Source organism: Triplophysa rosa, linkage group LG10 (genome assembly GCF_024868665.1).
Source record: "Triplophysa rosa linkage group LG10, Trosa_1v2, whole genome shotgun sequence".
NCBI lineage: Eukaryota > Metazoa > Chordata > Actinopteri > Cypriniformes > Nemacheilidae > Triplophysa > Triplophysa rosa.
In genome coordinates this window covers 22,941,534-22,962,165 of record NC_079899.1, presented here as the reverse complement: position 1 = coordinate 22,962,165, position 20,632 = coordinate 22,941,534, and the positions used below count along the sequence as shown (strand labels likewise).

General features: G+C 37.2%; 3 protein-coding genes across 14 annotated transcripts in view; 2 read left to right on the top strand and 1 right to left on the bottom strand.

Annotated features, from left to right (window-relative positions):
* The first annotated feature begins 349 nt into the window (after positions 1-349).
* lrrc57 (leucine rich repeat containing 57) lies at positions 350-5,253 on the top strand. Its single transcript, XM_057344750.1, has 6 exons — positions 350-588; positions 1,405-1,545; positions 1,628-1,763; positions 2,087-2,355; positions 2,461-2,646; positions 3,077-5,253. Exons 2-6 carry the CDS (start codon positions 1,462-1,464, stop codon positions 3,116-3,118), a joined length of 717 nt encoding a protein of 238 aa, XP_057200733.1. The 5' UTR covers positions 350-588; positions 1,405-1,461; the 3' UTR covers positions 3,119-5,253.
* A 128-nt stretch (positions 5,254-5,381) lies between these two features.
* brms1la (BRMS1 like transcriptional repressor a) lies at positions 5,382-8,673 on the bottom strand. Its single transcript, XM_057344749.1, has 10 exons — positions 8,207-8,673; positions 7,970-8,060; positions 7,741-7,868; positions 7,534-7,613; positions 7,312-7,408; positions 7,129-7,218; positions 6,985-7,049; positions 6,861-6,900; positions 6,468-6,597; positions 5,382-6,368 (listed from the first exon to the last, which is right to left on the bottom strand). The coding sequence occupies exons 1-10, from the start codon at positions 8,340-8,342 to the stop codon at positions 6,251-6,253; spliced, it is 975 nt and encodes a 324-aa protein (XP_057200732.1). The 5' UTR covers positions 8,343-8,673; the 3' UTR covers positions 5,382-6,250.
* A 557-nt stretch (positions 8,674-9,230) lies between these two features.
* The window catches only part of ralgapa1 (Ral GTPase activating protein catalytic subunit alpha 1), a 57,596-nt gene continuing 46,194 nt past the window's right edge, over positions 9,231-20,632 (top strand). For 5 of the 12 annotated variants that reach the window (XM_057343051.1, XM_057343048.1, XM_057343052.1 and 2 more), the window contains exons 1-13: positions 9,231-9,575; positions 14,414-14,524; positions 15,271-15,320; positions 15,941-15,998; positions 16,592-16,635; positions 17,195-17,372; positions 17,631-17,746; positions 18,071-18,209; positions 18,316-18,524; positions 18,931-19,173; positions 19,589-19,759; positions 20,038-20,148; positions 20,338-20,486. In XM_057343051.1, coding sequence (XP_057199034.1) covers positions 9,470-9,575; positions 14,414-14,524; positions 15,271-15,320; positions 15,941-15,998; positions 16,592-16,635; positions 17,195-17,372; positions 17,631-17,746; positions 18,071-18,209; positions 18,316-18,524; positions 18,931-19,173; positions 19,589-19,759; positions 20,038-20,148; positions 20,338-20,486 — 1,685 coding nt within the window. In that variant the 5' untranslated portion in view covers positions 9,231-9,469. The remainder of the gene's footprint in view (positions 9,576-14,413; positions 14,525-15,270; positions 15,321-15,940; positions 15,999-16,591; positions 16,636-17,194; positions 17,373-17,630; positions 17,747-18,070; positions 18,210-18,315; positions 18,525-18,930; positions 19,174-19,588; positions 19,760-20,037; positions 20,149-20,337; positions 20,487-20,632) is intronic. The other 7 variants (XM_057343056.1, XM_057343055.1, XM_057343058.1 and 4 more) reach the window with 4 other exon arrangements.

Here is a 20,632-nt window from a genome sequence, read left to right as displayed (position 1 = left end):
CAGTAGTTCTTTCGGTTCCCATTCACCAGATAACATCGAACCATAGAACCCAACACATTACCAGTAACCAACAGAGACCAATATAGTTTTCATTAAAACCAGTGCAATTACCATTGTCACCAATGACCAATTACCATCCATTAGAAACTTTTCCACTATCATCCAAAAAGAATAACTATATTAGATATATTTATGTTCTTCACATTTTTATAATGGAGAGGTTGTTAGGTGTTTGCATGAAGTCAGAGCGTATTTACATCCACGCCACTAGGTGGCAACTGGCGAAATACAAACAATGAAACGGAAGCCGAATTAATCTATTACTGCCACCTAATGGTGTATAGGGAAATTACATCCACAGCCTCATTCGACTGTGTGTTTGAATTAGACATGAACAAAGTTCTTTAGATCACCCGTTATAAAGGACTACTTGCTTTCATCCACAATTATTACACTTCCTTATTAGATGCGTTTTGAGCCCTTGATGAAGTTTTAAGCGTTACCCATCGAGCTCTTTAAATTGGTAATTCCCTCGGATTGTTAATAAACTGTGGATTTATAGCTAGCCGTTCGAGCTAGCTGGCTATGGTATGTATTATTTATGATATTTTTAAGATATAACGTTAGTTACTCACTGTGCATGCAGCAACATGATGTTTATATTTATGACAGCTCACATAGTTTGACAGCTTGTTTATCCATGCAGGGACAGCTTAATCCCTAAATTTGTTTATCTCAGAGATTATGTACGTTAATTATTAGGGGTGGGGTTTGATCATGTTTACCGTGCTTTTACAATGGCAACAGATGTTGTCATCTTATACTAAATGTTCGACTAGGGGATCTATTTTACAATAAAAACATTTTACAATTGACAGTTATTGTCGGTTTTAATACATTTACATGACATTAATTTATTATCACTTATGTTTATGTAGTGTCTAAAATACTAAGGTTTTAAGGTAACCAGTAAGCAAATATGGTTTTGTTCATGGTTACTGTGGTCTTACTACTACTCTTAATATTAATGCACTGCAGGAACCATGGCACATTTGTTTAATATAATAATACAAATACTTAAACATTTCAACTGTGATGGTCAGAAGTAACTTAAAACAAATGTAATGGTCAAAAGTTACATTTATGTGTTTGACAAATGCTTTTATTCAAAGTGACTTACAGTGCATTCAGGCTATACATTTTTAAACTCAAATAAACATTAGCTTTGTAACAAAAATGTTTTTATTATTATAATTTAAAGGCATAGAACAAGGTTTTGTTGGTTATATCTAATTGAGGAAGAGTTTACAAAAAGTGTTATTTTAAAAAATCTGTGTCATTTCAACAGCTCTATAGATTCCTTCAATGGTTTGACTATAGGAAACCTCTTTATGTTTCTTCCAGTGTATTTCCTGATATTGCAATTAACAGAACAGCATTTGCTGCAGTTATATCCTGTAAATGGGGAACAGCGCTCTCAAAGCTCATTTAGAAACCTCTCAGAAGACTGGAGTCTTTCAGCTGACTGGAAAGGGTTTGACGGAGGTAATTATATTCACCACTCAGATGCACTTAGCTGGAGCTTTCTCATGGATTATTGACAGGTTGTATGTTTTTGTTTATACAGTTTCCAGAGGAACTACAGAAGCTCACTGGAAACCTGCGCACAGTTGATCTGTCCGGCAACAAAATCGAGGTCCTTCCTGACTTCATAGGAGGCTTCCAGCAGCTTAAGAGTCTGACCATTAACAGCAATAAGCTGTGTAAGTGTTAACAAATACTGCAGTTTAGTGTTTGCTGTCATGCAGATGAACTGATGTTGAGTTTTATATTGAGTTTTATTGTTTTACACATCTTTAGTATTTTATTTTTATTATATATAAAGTTGCAGTGGTGTTTTTCGTTGGTTTTCACCCTCTCTGACCCTTAAAACCAATTAAATAGCTATTTTTGCTACTGTATCTTCTTGTGTCTGTAAATGACATGTGATTGGCTGACCTATTTACATGTAAAATGAAAAACATCCCAGCCTCGAAGTTGCTGAATATTAAATAGGTTTTAATATACATTTATTTTACCTGCACAGCCAGTCTACCAAATGAAATCGGAAAACTCAAGAAGCTGGAAACTCTCATTTTAAATGGAAACCAGTTGAAGCAGCTTTCTGCAGGTGTGGGTCAGCTGAAGGCCCTGCGGACCCTCAGCCTGTCAGGAAATCACTTTAAAGAGTTTCCCAGTGGACTCGGCTCCCTTCGCCATCTTGATGTCCTGGACCTGTCTAAAAATAAAATCCAGGCTGTTCCGGCAGAAGTGGCCGAACTGCAGGCCATTGAAATCAACCTCAACCAGAACCAGGTGAGTATATCAATGACATATCACACTGATCATGTTTTGATCAGATGTACATTAACAGGATATACAACTAAGGAGTTTTTAACTTTGTGTTGTGTCGTTGTTCAGATTTCGAGCCTGTCTCCAGAGGTGTCTCGTGCTCCCAGACTGAAGGTCTTGCGTCTGGAGGAGAACTGTCTGGAACTTTCCTCTATCCCTCCTTCTATCCTAACAGACTCCCAGGTGTCTCTGCTCTCCGTGGAGGGCAACTTGTTTGAAGTTAAAATGCTGCGTGACCTTGAAGGATATGATAAGGTAGGAAATGTTAAAAATCAAATAACATACATTTGTGCCAGTTTTGAAAATTAGGCTGAAATAATACTTAAAGAAATGGTTTGCTAAAAATTCTTTCATCGTTTGCTGGTATCATTTCACACTTTTTTGGTATAGAATATTAAAATAAATTAACAGGTTTTCACAGGCACTCCAAAAGGATAAAAAAAATCTACTATACAAGTATAGTCGCTGCCTGGTTCTGTGTATCTCGTCCTCTTTAGCAAATATCATGCATCATGTATTTCCAAGATTCACAATTTAGATGTTCAAGTTTGAATGCAAAACAAAACTGGTCTAAGTATTTATTTTTGAAACAAAGGCTGTACAAAGCTGTAAAAAGATTCTAGGAGAGGGAATTTTCAGAAACACAAATTTGGATTTTGCCTTACACAGTCATGTTTTTCCTTAGTACATGGAACGCTTCACTGCAACCAAGAAGAAATTTGCGTGAAGTGCAGGAGTATTCATCTAGTGCCAGGCTGCCTTCTGCGCTGGCACCGGCTTCACCAGACGGTTCAGCAGACAGTGATGGAAAATGGAAGAATAGTCTGGATTACTAGAACGACAACTCAGAGACCCCAGACCTGCTGCTTATTAACATTACAGAACAGAGAGCACCTGTATTATTATGAATTATTCTATGGACTGTGCACTACACTTTCTTTTGCAAAGATGTTATGAACACAAATGCAGCGCTGACTCAAATGTCCTGAAAATATTTACACTGGACACTGGTTTATTGCATATTCAAACACACTAATGCCAGGTATATTAATAGAAGGTCTGTCCTTCAGTATACCAACTAACATATTGTATGTACAAACTATGTGCTATTGCCTAGCATTTAATTACCTTTTTAATGCTTTAGAGTTAGCAGCCGTTTTGGCCAGTGAATATATGGCTTTTTATTTATTTGCACACTCATGTTTCTGTCATTTTCTTTTTATAAGAACATCCATGAGAAGGTATTTGCTCAAGACTGCTGGGAGATAGCGTGTGGTGTAACAGTATTGCAGCAAAATTTCCGTTAGAAATAATTTGCTTTTACTCTATAATGAATGCCTACTTGAATGCAGTCAATGTGATTATATATATTTATATAAATCACATATTTAAAATCATTATGTATAGTTATGCAAAACCTAACTATTTCCTGACGTTGCTGTCTACCATGTTTATCTACTGCTTACACATTTGAATGTCACCTGTTGTCTTTCGTGAACCTTGTGATTCTTGCAGTCAATCTATGCAATTTATATTTCAAACATCTGAAGATTGTTTTTTTATATTATGATACATAGTCAGCATCAGTAACATTTACCCAAAAGCATCTAAATCACAAAAATTTGGCATTTGTAAAATACACTAATGTTTTAGAGAAAAATGTTCTTGCTTCTCTATGTACTGAACAACTAAATTACTGCTTTGTGCAACATTTACCTTCAAAATAAAGCTTACTTTGTATTAGAATTGTGAACTAATTGTCAACAAAATTGCACTTGAATTTCCTCGAAAATAATATATATTTAACTGCTCACTTATATTAATTTTTGGTTAACAAATCAAAACTACTAAGACACTAATGCGCTCCCGTCGTAATGTCAAATGGTTCGCTTCATGTTGTAATTCTATTTCTTCATTTTTATGATAATCTCTGAGTATGTTGTCCTCTACTGATGTTGTATATGGCAAATATTTGAGTGAAAGACTTTATACATACTAAACATGGCATAAGAAGGCCAAGCGTATATAACAGTACTCAGTCTGTTAAAAAGTATTAAACCATCTTTTGACCTAACCAAGTTATTTTAGCCCAGGGCCCAGTTGCATAAACTTAGCCACAAAGTTCAGACAGCGTCTCACTGACTAGCAATTAGTTAGGATTTTTTATATTTCAATTAGCCCAATCTACCTTTTTATGTAACTGATTTAAAGAAGGTATGACCAGTCTTGTAGAAAAAAATTAGATGACTAACTTCTAAGACTAGTCTAAACAGTTTATGCAACCGGCCCCAGGTTTCACAGACCATGCTTAAGACTAGTCCCAGACTAAAATGAATTTTGATCTGTCTTAACCGAAAATAACTTCCCCTGACATAGGCTATCTTAAAATATGTCAGTGCCATTGTTTTGTCTCAAGATGCACATCAGTAATGTTTTTTTTTTCTAAGGCGTTTTGCGACTTAAAGTCGGCATGAAATTAAAAATGATCGTTCTAATTGTTTTACGCAGTTGTGAAGTATTTATTATAAATTATTTATTCCTGCACATCATTATTTTTAAAAAATTAATTTGCACTAATCTTAAATCAAAACCGTCAACCTCCTCCTCGTCAAAACGGCCTCTCTTCTGGTCACGAATGGCGCGACTGCAATGACTGACATATTGCAAACTGGCGTTCAGATCTTTCACCTTTTAACGATCCAATCAGTTGTCGGTGGATGAAATCAAGTCCCGCCCAACATTTTGCCCTCATTTCAGAAATCGTTTCACTCGTGTATACGTCACGACTTGCAAAAAACACAATCGCTACTTCCGTTTCATGCCGACTTTAAATAGCCTAAATTAACTAAGGCATAGTCCTGGCTTAGGCTAAGCCTTGTCTATGAAACTAGGCCTTAATGTTTTAAATAACATTATAACAAAATACTGCTACTTAATGACACCGTTTTAGAGCTCAGTGATACATAAAGAAATCAATGCTCTGTAAATCAATGTTATATTTGGAAGTTTGTTCAACACCATTTCATTAGAAAAAACACATTCAGCACAGAATTATCAAAAATATTGACAAATCAGAAAAAAGTTATAAAACACAAGTACACCAAAAATTCAGATGGTGGCGCTGTAACTCCAATGACAACAGTGAACCAGAACAGAAATGTGTGAATTACAATAAGCACAATTATGGCTTGTTTAAACTGTAAATAGAGCAGCAAGAGCATCTCTTCTCCAAACACAGAAAACATTAAACCGCTAACATGGTTAACAGCTGAGACTTTAGAATACTGTGGTAACATCTTGTTTACTCACTCCTAAAATGGCTTACACATCTGTAATTTTATTTTAAGATGCTGCACAAACAAGACCGATTCATTTAACTGTCATCAAAGACAGGCAAGTTTTCAAACTGTAATTTATGTATGAAAACAGAAATATGTAAAAAAATAAAACAGGTAAACATTGGTGGGCAGACATGGTATTACACAATAAAACACTCAACTCCATTCATGGTCATTTAACTGAAATTTCATTAAATGATCTTAACTTCCATGAATGAAAAGGAAAATGAACCTTAATATCAAAATACAAAAGTACCACATCTCAGGGTAGAAACTAAGCCCATAATTATATTACATTTTTGACCTTGTTTATAGTAGTAATAATTGTACAAATGGCACTGCTTTGAACAACAAAAGAGAGTACAAGAACATCAACTCTGTTGTCTTCACAAACAGTCAATACATCAACTTATTCATTTTTAAACACCAAAAAAGTATTTAAACGTGATTAACTGTACAATAAATGACACTGTCAAACATTCCCGACTGCCGCACTGAAAAGCTATCAGGTCTCGCATGGATCAGGCATGCTTTATGGTGTATTTGCCTTTCTGGAGCTGTGAGATGTAGAGTTTTGACTTGCTCCCATCGACCCGTTTGAACCACACCTCATCCTGATTGATTGTAGTTATTACAGCGCTGTGTGAAAGACAGTGGAGAAAAATAACTCACATAAGTCTGCAGAGAGATCAATACGGGCTTGAGTGTATTTTAGAGCTGGTTACTCAAATCTCTCACCTCGTGGGGTACTCGTCTTTCTTGTCGATACAAATGGCCTGACCGCGGCCGTACCAATCGCCGTCGTAAAACAGGCGTCCATCTTCAGAGCGTGCACTGTGTTGATGTTTGTCACTCTTTGAGGATGCGACTACATCAAAATGCAAAATTCTATTGTTACGATTATAACCGTTTATGAACATGTGACACAACGAAGCAATCAAAATAAATATTGATGAAGCAATTTCATTACACTAAGCAGATGCATGTGATGCTTCATGTATATTTGATGGTCATTTTTGTAATAGAGAAACAGTAATCTATCTGTAACAAGAGTTATCAGTATGATGTGCATGTAATTTATTTTTTGTAATCTAATTTATGCAATGCCCTATTATATAAATATGATCTTACCATCAGTTTTACCTCTGTGAGGTCCTAATGTTGCCATGGCCTACAAGACATAAATATGATACATCATTTACATAACGAAGCCATTTATTCTTTACACTGAGCTAAAAGATTGTATAGCACTAACCTTTCTGATAGTGGTCCAATCCTCCAGTATATCCAAATCTTGCAGCATATAAACAATATATGGGCGTGTCCGTGTTAAGAAACATACTGTTATTTAAGCAAATCAACATTTTAGGAATATTCAGCAAGGTGCGGTAAAGGATATCTGACACAGTGACAGGCTTTTTCTTTTTGTCTGGACTGAATGGATCTTTCTTCTTGTTTTTTCTCGACTGTAACTCATCATTCCAGATCTCTGCGGATGAAAAATAACAAAGACAGCATAAATAACACCAAAGTAGAAGTGGGAGAGCTAAAACTGGATTAACTATATTAAGCATTACAGCACCCGAGGTAATATCTATGCTATGACGGTCTTCTTCCAAACGTCTGATCTTCTCTTCTAATTCACTCTGAACTGTATCGAATAATAGCAGTTTCTCGCTCTGAAAGAGACGTTGCGAACCGATTTAGAGAGCACTTTATAAAGCATTGGCTTGTAACTGGCAGACATTTGGCAATATTAACTTTTATAAACTTAAATGGTTTTAACACATCTTAAAATACTCACTTCCCAATGCTGGAAAGCTGCTTGAGTTTCACAGGCATATTTATTCTTCACAGAATCCAAGCACAGCTCTCTGTAGATGCCTGCAAGTATAAGTTTAACAAATTATGTGTTTAGAAATATGTCCCCTTGTTATCCAAAATCACGTTATAGAAATACACACTTTGATAAACACGTTTACTGCACGTTCGGTTAGAACATCACACTGACCTGCAACTTTTGTTCTAATTTGCATATTCTCCTGAAGTGTGGCAAGAGGCTCCAGGTACTCGGGGGCTTTTCCTGACATCACTTCCTGGAGTTTGGCATCCACTTGATTCAGGCGCTCTTTGTATAACCTGATACAACAGATGCACATGTTTTAAAATGCATATGCATGTATGTATAACATCGCTTATGTGCAATAAATAGGAACAAACGATAAGTACTGTATACATACTGGTCTTTGAGGTCAGTAAACTGTTTTTCAAGATTGTTCATTTCGTCAAGGCATTCTACTCTTCTCCTTTCACAGTCTTCATCGTCCATTTCTGAATTGACAGATATTTGTTAAAAAATGAATGAATCAAAGGCAGTATTTGACGTGTCAGCTGACTTTATGCAACATTACACATAATATAATGAGTACAATAATAGATGAATTACTCCATAGTTGTTGCAGATTGCTGATGTTTACCTGAACTTTCTCCATCCTCAGAGACAGACGAGGTTTCGGTTTCCTCATCCTCTGAACTGCTCCCATCTTGCTCCACGAAATCCACCTCCATGTCTTCATGGTTGCTGTCTTTCTTCTCTCTAGCGTGCACTGGCATTATACACAGATAACCGACGAAATCTACTGACCGTTTTCTTTGAAAGTACTGCTGACGATTAAAGATATGCCAAACGTGTTTGTTAGCTTAACGTTACTGTTAAAATGCTAAAAACAAAACAGAAGTCAACATGTACCATGCTAACAAACGCTTAAATCCTGAATAGCATTATTTGTAGTTCATCCTGGATCTAATAATACAACTTAATGGATCGCTGTTTTTATTATGTCGCTCTATCTGATATTTTGTCACAAAAAAAATCTCTGTTTTGCTACATTAGGCAAAACAAGCTCCACTGTGAAATGCAGAGGCTCTGGCGCGGAATGTGCACTACTGTAGCACTCTGGGGGTTGTAGTTTTTTGTGACAAAGCTCCATCCGGCACTGCTTGTCCTACTAGACAAATGAACTACATTTCCCATTCGTCGTGAGCTCTGTGCTCATGGCTTTAAAATAGGCTGAATAAATCTATCGACGATAGGGTGACATGATGAAATGATGTCATTTAAAATAATAATAACCTTTGTATTAGTCTTGATCTTTTATACTATAAATGTTTTGTTTAGACATAAAGACACTTTTATACCGTCTCCCACAAACACAGCTTAGTTTTCAGTTTCTTCAATTTAATAAATGTATTTTTCTGAATTTATGTTTTCCGTATTTGACTTGGCAATTTGAGTTATATTTTGTAGGAGTTAAAATAGTAAAATAAATGGAATATTATAACATTATTATATAGCAAATATAGTAAGTCTTTAGTAATACAGATACAAAACTTTATTAAAGTTGTTTTGTCAAATGTGTCTTGTGGAGTTTAATGCTGTGATTGTGCCTCATATGACGTCTGAGCGTTGAATATCTCTGGCATCGATGAAGGTGTTTGTGTTCATGTCGCGGCGTTCTCCGCCATGTTTGCAGATCTTCAGAGAGGTGTGTAGTTCACAGAGGAGGGCTGCCTGCTCTTTTTCTTTTGTCCGACCTCCTCTGCAAAAATGCACCCCTCGCCACTAATTCATCACGTTTCCTCACGAGCTGTAACACCTTTTGCTCCGTGAGTCTGTCAGATCCGCCCATGACTGAGGGAATTAACTGAAGATTAACATTAGCTTTTCAAAACATCTCGGAATGTTCTCAAAAAAACCTCATGGAGATGTCAGGAAATCGACACAGAAAGTGCTCGACCCTAAAAAGGACGTGCTGACAAGATTGAAACATCTGAGAATCGTTATAGGTGAGAATTAACATTTGTTTTTATTTTATTGCGTTAGTGGTGTTGTCTGGCATAGAGCTAGCATGCTAGATATGGATATGAGAATGAAGCTGTGTTAAGTGGGGTCTCGTATTATTTTGTAGATTTAAAACACACAAACAACAATTTATGAGTTGACAAGCAAAAAGTGTGTCTTGTTTTGCATTTGTTTTATCATGTGTCTTATTTTTGCATGAGTGTTTATGTGTATTTGCAATGGTGTTTGTTATGATCTGTCATGTAGCCTATTGCTTTTAATTCATAGCCAATCTGACGCTTAATATATTTGACAGTTTACAAACATAGTGCATGAACATTTTTATAAAGTCCTGATTTAGTTCTGTGTGCTTTATTGAATATTTATTCATTTGATGCAGTTATTTTTTGGTTGTCTCAGTGTCAACAAGAAATATAAGTGGTAAAACTCTACAACAAAGTTGTATGTGTTAACATTGGTAAACGTATTAACAAACGTGAACTAACAATGAACAATATAGTTTTCATCATTTTTGTTAATGTTAGTTAGTTCATGCCAATGCAATTGTGCATGTAAGTTCATTGTGCATTAACTAATGTTAACAGTTACAACTTTTGATTTAAAAAGGTTTTGTAAATGATAAAATGAACATTACATTTAATAAATGTTGTAGAAGTATTGTTTATTGTTAGTTTGTGTTAACTAATTCATGAACTAATGTTGACAAAAACTTATTGTGAAGTGTTACCCTATAAGTTATTTTGGATATAATATATGATGTGACATGCTCGGTCAACTGTGATGCTGGGTTTATGCTATACAAGGTGAAATGCAAGCCTTTTAGTGTGTAAAAGTTCAATTGAGCAGCCGTTTGTTTTGGTGGAGGGCAGCAAAGATTTGATTCTCCAGGACTGGGTGTAACATCACTGAATACCAGAAATAAACCAGCACTTCCTCTGGGATTGGTCTAGGAAGTCACAAGCAATGCATCAGGATTGTTCTTGAGTTGTTTGGCTGTAACGCTCCACACACTTCCCGGTGAATGTTGAATATGAAAACACTTTATGTAACACCACAGATTTCACTCTGTGAATGTGCAGTTACATTTAGTCATTTAGCAGACGCTTTTATCCAAAGTGACTTACAGATGAGGGAAGCAATTGGAACAACATAAGGACAACAAAATGCATAAGTGCAATAAAAGAAAATTGGTCTCATATAGCCTATCACAGTATACAGAGCTAAGGTATTTTTTTATTGAAAGAGTAGAAAAGAGATAGAAGTCAGACCTGATCAGTCAGGTGTTGAAGGAAGAGATGTGTTTTCAGACGGTTCTTAAAGATGGCTACAGAATCTGCTGATCTCGAGTTGCTTTTGTCCTCGGCGTGGTGTGAAAGTGTCATTTGAAATGTTGGCTTCAGCGGTTACTGTTTAATCACGACCCATTTTCCTGTATTGCTCTGTGTGGCATTTTCTGGCTTCCTGGTACCATTGTGTTGCTTGCTTTACTTTGATGGTTGTTTTGAAAGCGAAAACTATGTGTTGCTGTGAATGGCAAGGAAACTGTAGGGCTGCACGATATTCAAGAAAAATGTGATATGCGATGACTTGATAAATGATGCGATTTACAATCAATGCAGTGTGACAATGCTTTAAGTTGGTAAAAGCAGTTAACTTTAAGGATGGCTAAATAAGTTATTTTTTCTTTTATACTACATGACATGTTTCACATTCTTTCTAATCGTTGATCATCTGTTACATGTCAAAGTATGCATACTCACACATGCACAGACACAGGCACTAACATTCTCTGTGCATTGACCTGAACCTGCTTTGACTATACACATAGCTTTCTGAAGTGTTAAGTATTCAGTTGCAAACCATTTCATGTTTCACAAATTTTGATATGTGCAGCACTTTTTATAGTAACTTAGTTGACAGTCGTTGTATCGTGCCAAACTCTATACACCTATGTTATCATTAGATCATGTAGAGGGAAGTAATGGTAAATACGGCGCATTTATTCACGATTGGTCTCGGTGATGTACTTTGCTTTGTAAAGTGGCTTAGCATTCACATATTAAAGACAATTCACACCATCCACCTAAAAAAAGAACTGTGCTCAGTTAAGCTTTTGTGCATTGTTGGCCCTTCGGAAGTGTAATGTAAACAGATGGGTGTGTGCGGAGAAATGGCAGGAGCACTGATAGCAATTTTGCGATATGACACATAAGAACAAGAAGTTATATTCAAATGGTTGAGCTGAGTAACTGCAACTTTTTGACACAAATTCCTCCAATGTGACAGTATAAGGTATAAAATATATTTACAGTTAAAATAAATGTATAATAAATATGTATACTTACAGTTCATTGACAGCAAAGTTTGTTCTGATGATTAAGACCTACACTACATGAACATTCCTGTGTTTATAAATCTGTAGCATGTTGGACTTGAGAAATGCTGATCAACAGTAATATTTTATGCGAAGTCAATCTTTAAATGGGTTCTCGACAGATTGCTACATGCTCTCTCGTAATTTATGATCTAGCCCTGATTTTATTTTAGGTTCTTGGTGTGAATGTCTTTACGGTGGTATTCAGTTTATCTTTAAAGGTATAGTTCACCCAAAAATGAAAATTCTGTCATCATTTACTCTCCCTCAGAGTGTTTCAAATTCAAACCTGAATACATTTCTTTGTTCCGATGAACACAGAAGAAGATATTTGAAAGAACGTTAGCAATTTTCAGTTCTGGGACATCATCCACTACCATAGTAGGAAAACATGATGATGATCTCACAAGATGAGATATTTTAAAGAATTTAGGAAAACAAACAGTTCTGGGGCACATTTAAGTACCATCTAATGTTTTCTACTGTGGTAGTCAATGATGTTCCGAAACTGAAAATGACTAACATTCTTCCAAATATCTTTCTGTGTTCATCAGAAAAAAAATATGTAGGTATGAAATTACATGAGGGTGAAGAAATGATGGCATAATTTTCATTTTTGGGTGAACTATCCCTTTAAAGACGAGGGCCATTATCTTGTGATTTTGGTTTGCTGTCAAGCACAAGAGCTCTGTCTGCAGTGTGCTATTTTAGTTCACAAATATTTCCGACAGCCAGTGTAAGCACCATCCGTCTGCCTGTTCTCTCTTCTGCGCTGCGCTGCCGAATTTCTCCTCAGTCTGTCTGTTCTTGAAGCTAGAGCTCTAGAGCTCACTGATAATGCTTTACCCTACTGGTCTGTATCTGTGTGGATGTACTTGTTGAGCAAGCCATACTCCTTCAGTGCTTATAACATCTCTCTCTTGACAAATGTCACCCTTGACCCACATGTTTATCAGCGTTGATCTGTACCAGGTCTTGTATCAAGCTCAGTAAACATACTGCTGGCACTTGACTGATATCTTTAGTCATCATGGGACCGTTTGGTACGGGATGGATGCGGTACAGATGATAAGTGGAGCTGGACCACAGACCGGATTTCAGTTCATGCACAAATATTAACTGGTGTGCTCAGCCGTGCTGAGCTGCAGGTTACATAGACATTGCCAATGGTGAAGATTTTCTTAATGTTAACTCATAATATTTGGTTCAGCATGAAATTGACTTGAATTCAATTTAGAGATGCACCTGTAGCCGATTATTCAGAGTGATATCTGCCCTATACCGATTTGAAGATTCAATTAAAATTTCTTAACTTTCTGAATGTTATTAATTCATATAATGACTATTAATATTGAACAACAAACTGGTGATGTTTCTTAACATTTTACACAAATTAATTGTGTTTTCTGGTCCTCTTTTGATTGACAGGATAGACGATAATGTGAAAAAAATCTGATACCAGTTATTGGCCGATATATCGGTGCATCTCTAATTTAATTTCATGCTGCTTTTTACAATAGCTGACATAAATGAAAAAATGCTTCATTAAAGGAGTATTCTGATTGTTATGTGAATATTACAGACTATATGATTTAGTTTGTAATGTATGCTTTTTCTATACATAATGATGCATTTTTCATGTTGTTGATTTATGAGACCGGTGCTTATGCCATAGTGCTTATGGAGGGAATTGGGTTGACCCCTGACCCTCCATTCTCACCCTGACTGCAGTTCTGTCATGTAGTGAAATTTAATTAGTGACTCTTTTGGAATGCCTTTACACTTACCGCAACACTACCCTGTTGTCGCTAACAGCACGCTTGACTCTTTACGAATATTTACCAACGTTCCATCAGATGATTAATTGCATTTGTTCGTTACATAAAGTATTGCTTTACATTAAATAGTTAAATTGACATATTTATGTTTTGTTATGTAATGCAATGAAATTCATGCATATTAAGTGTATACTTTTTAGGGTGCTGAATACTGTATATCAGTCTCCTCGTTCCCTGTTTTTAAAACAATGCTGAGATCTCACCTCCTGGAGCGTCTCGCAATGTCCTAGTAGTGATTGTTGATATTGATTGTTGTTTGGTAATGTTTTAGTATATATATTATTTATTGTATTTTACTTATGTTGGATTCTGTTGTTTCATTATGTTTTGTAAAGCACTTTGGTCAACTTTAAGTTGTGTTAAAGGTGCTATATAAATAAATAAACTAAACTAAACTATATACTACTCTGCGTTGGCATAGCCAGGTGCTCGACTAAGTAACAGAGGGTTGTTGGTTCAGGGGTTGATTTATTAACCATTTTGCTTGCGAGCAAGACGCATAACCTCAGGTTTTCCAGGGAGACTGGGCTTAATTGTTCTTGAAGTTGTTTTGGAAAAAGCAGTAGCTCACTGACTACTTGGTAATCTATTCGTTGTTGTGTTTTTGCAGAAAATGCCGAGCCTCTGGAACTCAAGCACCTTTTCGAGCAGAATTACTCGCACATCTACTACGTGTTTTTCGAAAACTTCGTCACCATCGAGGTCAACCTGAAACAGAAAGGTAAGAACCTGGTATTTTTATCTCATCTCTCATTAGCTGCGGAATGTCTTTTCACAATGTTTTCTGCTCAAGATTTCCATCTTAATGTTTCTCGAGGAATGGCTGCGTTGATTTTGTTCCTTAACAAATGGCCTGCTCCATGTTTGCTCTCTGCGTACAGAAGTCTGAATGTTAATGAGCCAAGTTTCCATGCAATGGTTTGTTATGGCAGAAATGAGCCAGCCCCCAGTTACTCGTGCTCAGTCACACAGCCTCATTATGTCTCGGAACACTGCACACTTGCTTATTGAGTATTCAGAGATTCTGAATGCTCGCTGGTTTTGACCTCTCGTTTGAGGCACAATGGCTGTGTTTTAAAACCAAGTGTGCTGCCTATCTAGACAGCATTTTTTTGCCATCATGGCCACATGTAAACTGAATGTGCCAGTCATATAGTTTATTTGAGTCAACAACGTTCTACTGTATTTCCTAATTCTTATAGTGCATAAAAACTATCCAAATGAATCCTATTGTGAATGTTGTTCGTTGCTCACTACCCAGATATAAGAAAGATCATTGAATTTTCGATCAGAAGGCACAGAGATTGTTTTGAGCTTGTCTTGATGCCACATGTGTGCACCATGTTTTCATGTACTACAGACCAGATACGTTCTCCTTGTTTGTTGAGCTATTAATAGCGGTCCTCTGGGTTTCTGTGAACCCTTGCTGATATTCTCTGTTTTGTGTTCCTTTTCTCTTTTCTGTAGGTCACAAATCACAACGAGAGGAGCTTGATTCGATTCTGTTTATATTCGAGGTAAGTTATGTAAATAAGAGTTTAACACATTTATTAGATCATGCAGACATATTGACAGGTTTGTGAGACTCATCTGCTCATACCGGCATGGGACCATCAGACCGTTCAGCCAACATGTAATGTATGCGTCTTTAATGAAGTATAAACTCACATAGCTGTTATCACGCACTGAACAGGTGTTTTCTTGACGCACCCAACAGCACACGCTCTTGAGTCATGCCCAGCGAGTTTGTGTTTATTAGACACATGGATGTGTATTTAAATCCACTATCGGGATTAGACAAGTGTGGTTTCTGGTTGCAGGAAAACTATTGCTACATTCCAGACTTTTGTAGTGTTGTTAGAAAGCCAGACGTGTGTGTTTTCACACCACAGTTTTGTAAATGTAAATACATATTACATAATAATATTACACTTATTTCTCATGGATTCGAATTCGAGAACATGTGCTGATAAAATGTATAGCTTAAATAAACTGTATGTTGTTTTGGATGAAAGCGTCTGCTAAATGCATACATCTAAATGTCATAACACTTGTGAATCAACTAATTTCTTGTTTCAATGATTGACATGAAGCCATTATATATGGACATGCTACATAGAGTTTTTTTCTCTTGCAGAAAATCTTACAGCTGTTACCCGAGCGAATACAAGGAAGATGGCAGTTCCACAGCATAGGTAAGCATTTGTCTACTATTTTGTCTACTCTTCTTAATAGTTTGATAAAGCCAATGAGACTATAATAGATGTAAATATATAATATAAAAGCTTTCCTGTAGCTCAGTGGTAAGAGCATGGCGCTAGCAATGCCAAGGTCATGGGTTTGATCCCAGGGGATTGCACATAGTCAGAAACAAACGTATAGTACAATGCAATGTAAGTCGCTTTGGATAAAAGCGTCCGCCAAATGCATAAATGTGATGTAAATGTAATGGATAATAAATATTTTGGTTCAAGCTGCTTGAAAAAGGAATCTGTCACATTGCTTCTGGTTGTGGTGCTGTCTTGAAGTCTTGTATTGGAAGGTGGTCTTTCCTTTTCCTCTGCTGCAAAGTCTGTTAGCAGAAGGATACACAGATCACCAAGAGAAACAGAGATTGCCAGGGATCTGAGGCCCAGACATACCCAGATCTGACCGAGAACTCTGACACTGCACTTCAATAAACAATACGTAGACCGTTTTTAAAATAAGGTGTAAATATGTACAGTGGAAGGATCAGCTTTGCCTAAATTTAACAATGCTCAGGTTAAACTGTTGTGTCTTTTCTTAGGTCTCATTTTAAAGAAACTGCTACACACTGGAAACTCCCTAAAGGTATTACAAATATTATATGAGATTTTAAATTATACATTACTTATATTTTATAGCATCTTTGGAATATATTCTGATTGCTTAGTTGTGGGTATACATGAAGAGTTTGGTTCCAAAATGAGATAACAAAAATAAGCTTTTTTATTGTGCATTCCAATTAATATCAATCAAACTGCAGTTGGTTTGTTTTGATTTAAGCCATAATAACTCAAAAAACACAGCTAACTAACACAATAAAAACATGATAACTTCATAAAAAACATGATTTTTGATTTTTTTTTAAACGGAGCACTTTATCTCATTTTGGAACCAAACTCTTCACATTTTTGAAAGGCTTTGTTGAAGTTTATATATGCAATAAACTGACTATATTATTTTTCCCTTAAAAAATGATGTGCATACTATTCTGTTGGGAACAAAATACGTTATCATTGTTCACAGACATCTGGTGGATGTTCATAATGTTGAAAAGTGTCAAATGTTTTTAATTATCATTTCATCTTTCATGCATTAATCTTACATATTGTCTGGTTCTGATCATGTGTTTCTGTGTGTTATATAGATCCGCAGGGAAGGTGTGCGTCTGTTCCTTCTATGGATGCAGGCTCTACAACACAACACCCTAAAAGAGCAGCTCTGGATCTTTGCCTGTCTGATCCCAGGATTCCCAGCACCGCAGTCCGAGCTAGGCCCTCGCACCCTGGATAATCTCATCAGCCCTCCTCTGAACCTTCAGGAGTGTTAGTGTTGATTTTAACTGCTTATGTCTTGCTGGAGTCTGAATTAAAACTTAACAAGGTGCAAGCCACGTATAATTTATGTGCATGTACAAAAAGTAGCCATTCAAGAAGGTACATGCATAAATATTGCATTATATGCTAAATAAAATAATATAAAACATTGCGTTTTATAAAGCATGCTTTGTGAAATTTAATGTGTTAAATACAGTATCTATTTTGCATTCTACACTGTTTAACAGTTTTTGTCCTCTACTACAGCCCAAGTCACTCCAGAAGAGATAAGCCCCCTGGTGCCACCCCAGTCCGGAGATAAATCCCAGGAGGATCTAACCGGTTACTTACTGGAGGCTCTTCTTAAATACATGGTAAACCAGGTACTCCCCTCCTCCTACTAACCCTGCTTATGCTGATGCTAACTTGGCCGGTACAGACCTGATACTACTGCTGCAGAAACCTGCTGGAACAATCATACATGACCCTAGATCTGCATGCGGTTGATCCAAGATACCCTCAGCACAGCTGTCTGGACCCTCGCACACCCTTGTGCTACAGCGGCTGCTCTGCTTCAGACCCTCCCTTACACAAACAACAGTACCACGCGCTGCCTGCCTCCACCAACCCACTTCTTCATCTCAAAAAACTGACTGCTGTATCCCCATGCATGTGCTCAGCTTATTGTGTGCTCTCTGCTCCTACAGGCCAAAAGTCTGGAGTGGAAATGTAAGGAGAATCACGAAAAGGGGTTCGCCTTCCTTTTCGGCAATTTTAAAAAGTATTACCTTCCCCATATCTTCCCCAACTTCTCCAAGGAGACCAGTTTGTACAATCCTATTCTGGGTAAGGCTGCATGGAAAATGCTATATATTGCAAAGTAAATACTTTTTTTAAAAGCTATATATGTTGCTCAGAGGTCTAATGTGTATGTCGGTCCTGTTTTTAATAGATGTCCCACCAATGAGACCAAAGCCTTACTACGTAGTTTTAAAAAGAGACCCAGAGACCAATGAAGCCCTGTACTGCACTAAAGAGAACTTCCTCAATGCCAGAGTCATATTTATCCGCTGGCTGGTGTCCTTCTGGTTGGAACCCAGGCCAAACACAGGAACACACATCCCTGGCATGGAAGGAGAAAACGTGCCAAAGAATATACAGGTAACAGCGCGCAAGGATCCTTTAATAAGCGTTTTGCACATTTGAAGGTGATGCAGACTAAATATTGGAAACTGTAAGGTTTTGGGTTTGAACCCTCAGATTTTTTTATTGTTAAATATGCAAAAATCATAGTACATAGGGACGGCAGTAAACGCATTAACGTTTTTCATGCTATACTTGTTATTTTACATTAAAATGGGGTGTCATCTTTTTTAAGCCTGAGAAAAGGCCAGTTTTGACCCTGGGTTAAGTTTTCCCCTCTTCTAAGTTGTAGACAAAGTTAACAACTCGGTCATTTATTCATTGTAGTTATTTATTTATTTTTGTGTATTACACAAATTGCACTCTTAGCAGCACGGAAATAGCCGAATAATCGATATAATTGCATTATAATTGCTTTTTTAAGAGAGCGGCAGCAGGCCTAGCTGCCCGAGAAGATGTGGGACAGAGACAGGACTCTCTGGACGCGGGAGGGGGTGGCGAGCCGGAGCAGTCGCACTCCAACACCAGCACCCTGACCGAGAGAGAGCCCAGCACTTCCAGTCTCTGCAGCATAGATGAGGAGCACCTCACCGACATCGAAGTGGTCCGACGGGTCCTCTGTTCCTCCAGAACCAACGTCAACTTCATCACGGAGATCTTTCGACAGGTAATTCTCTCATGAGGACAAAGAGCTTTTAAGAAGAGGAACAGAGAGCTTCTACAAATCTAAACGTCCTGTGAACAGAAATGAGAAGTGTAAGCCATATTATAGAAGTCGGTGAAGAGAGTTCTTTGTTCAGATGTAGGAAACGTTGTGAATTGATGTCAACAAAGAGGAACAGGGAAGTATCGGAACACCGTGGCCTTGTCAAATGTTAAACACAAATAGTTTATATATCGTAGCCCACGTGTTAAAGATCTCCAAAAGTCTAAACTCTTCGGGGTACGAATCTTTAAATATGCCTACATATTTCAATGTTGCCTGACAACCTCTCATCTTTTTAAAGATATTTAAAGGAAATAATCATCATAGAGTCTAAAAATATACAAACTGAATCTAAACAATTTGTCAAATCCCACAGGCCTTTCTGCTGCCCATGTGTGAAGCCGCAGCCATGCGTAAGGTGGTACGGGTGTATCAGGAATGGATTTCTCAGCAGGATAAGCCTGTGTTTATGAGAGAGCCGGAAGAAGACCAATACTCAAGCCAGCTGGACTCCACCCATGAGCAAGGAGCTGACAGAGAGAAGGAGGTGAGAAAAGAGAGAAACTGGCAGGCTGTTAATAGACTTACTGGAACTACAAAAGTATTGATGTACCATCGCTGTACCGCTGTATGATGTCGTAAGCAAACTTTGATTGTAGCTCAAGTTGTTGAAGATATTTGCATTTACGCATTGGTCAAAAGCTTTTATTTAAAACAAATGGTGCATTCCATAACTTTGGGCTGCTAACACAATGCTCTACCAACTGAGCTACAGGGACATAACTGTTTTGTACCCACTAATGCATAATGTGTTTGTGTTTGTAGGATATGACTGTGTCCGTTCACAACCGAAACTCTAATTGGTGCAGGAGTAGATCATCTGACACCGAGATGCTGGAGCACAACGTTCATGCTGGTGTTCAGGCTACACTACAGGTAACCACAGTACTAACCCTTACACATCAATCTTCTAATTCATTTCAAGACTTTATGAAACTGCATTCGCAACACCTGCAGAAGGCATAACTGAGGTGGATCAGATGCAGAATTTTAGCATTAACTCAGATGTGTAAAGAAAGACACCATTAATCTTATGTACTTTTCACATTCTCTCTCTTCATGCAGGCTTTCATCACCAATTCCTCTAATGTCTTCCTTCTCGAGGCTGCCAATGAGATGAAGACCCTTCTGGAGGAGCATGTTGACATGTGCAAGCGTGTGCTCAACATATACCGCAGTCTGGTCATGCATGAGACCATGAACCAAAAGAGCTGGTACAACTTTTCTTTTTGAAACTTGAATCAGATTGTCTGTTTTAAGTATTCAGTGAGAAATTAAATTCAGCATTCTGGTCTCGGATCTCTGCTCGAAGCGTTTACTTAGTTTAATACAAAATTGTGAAATTAACGGGCTATTACTG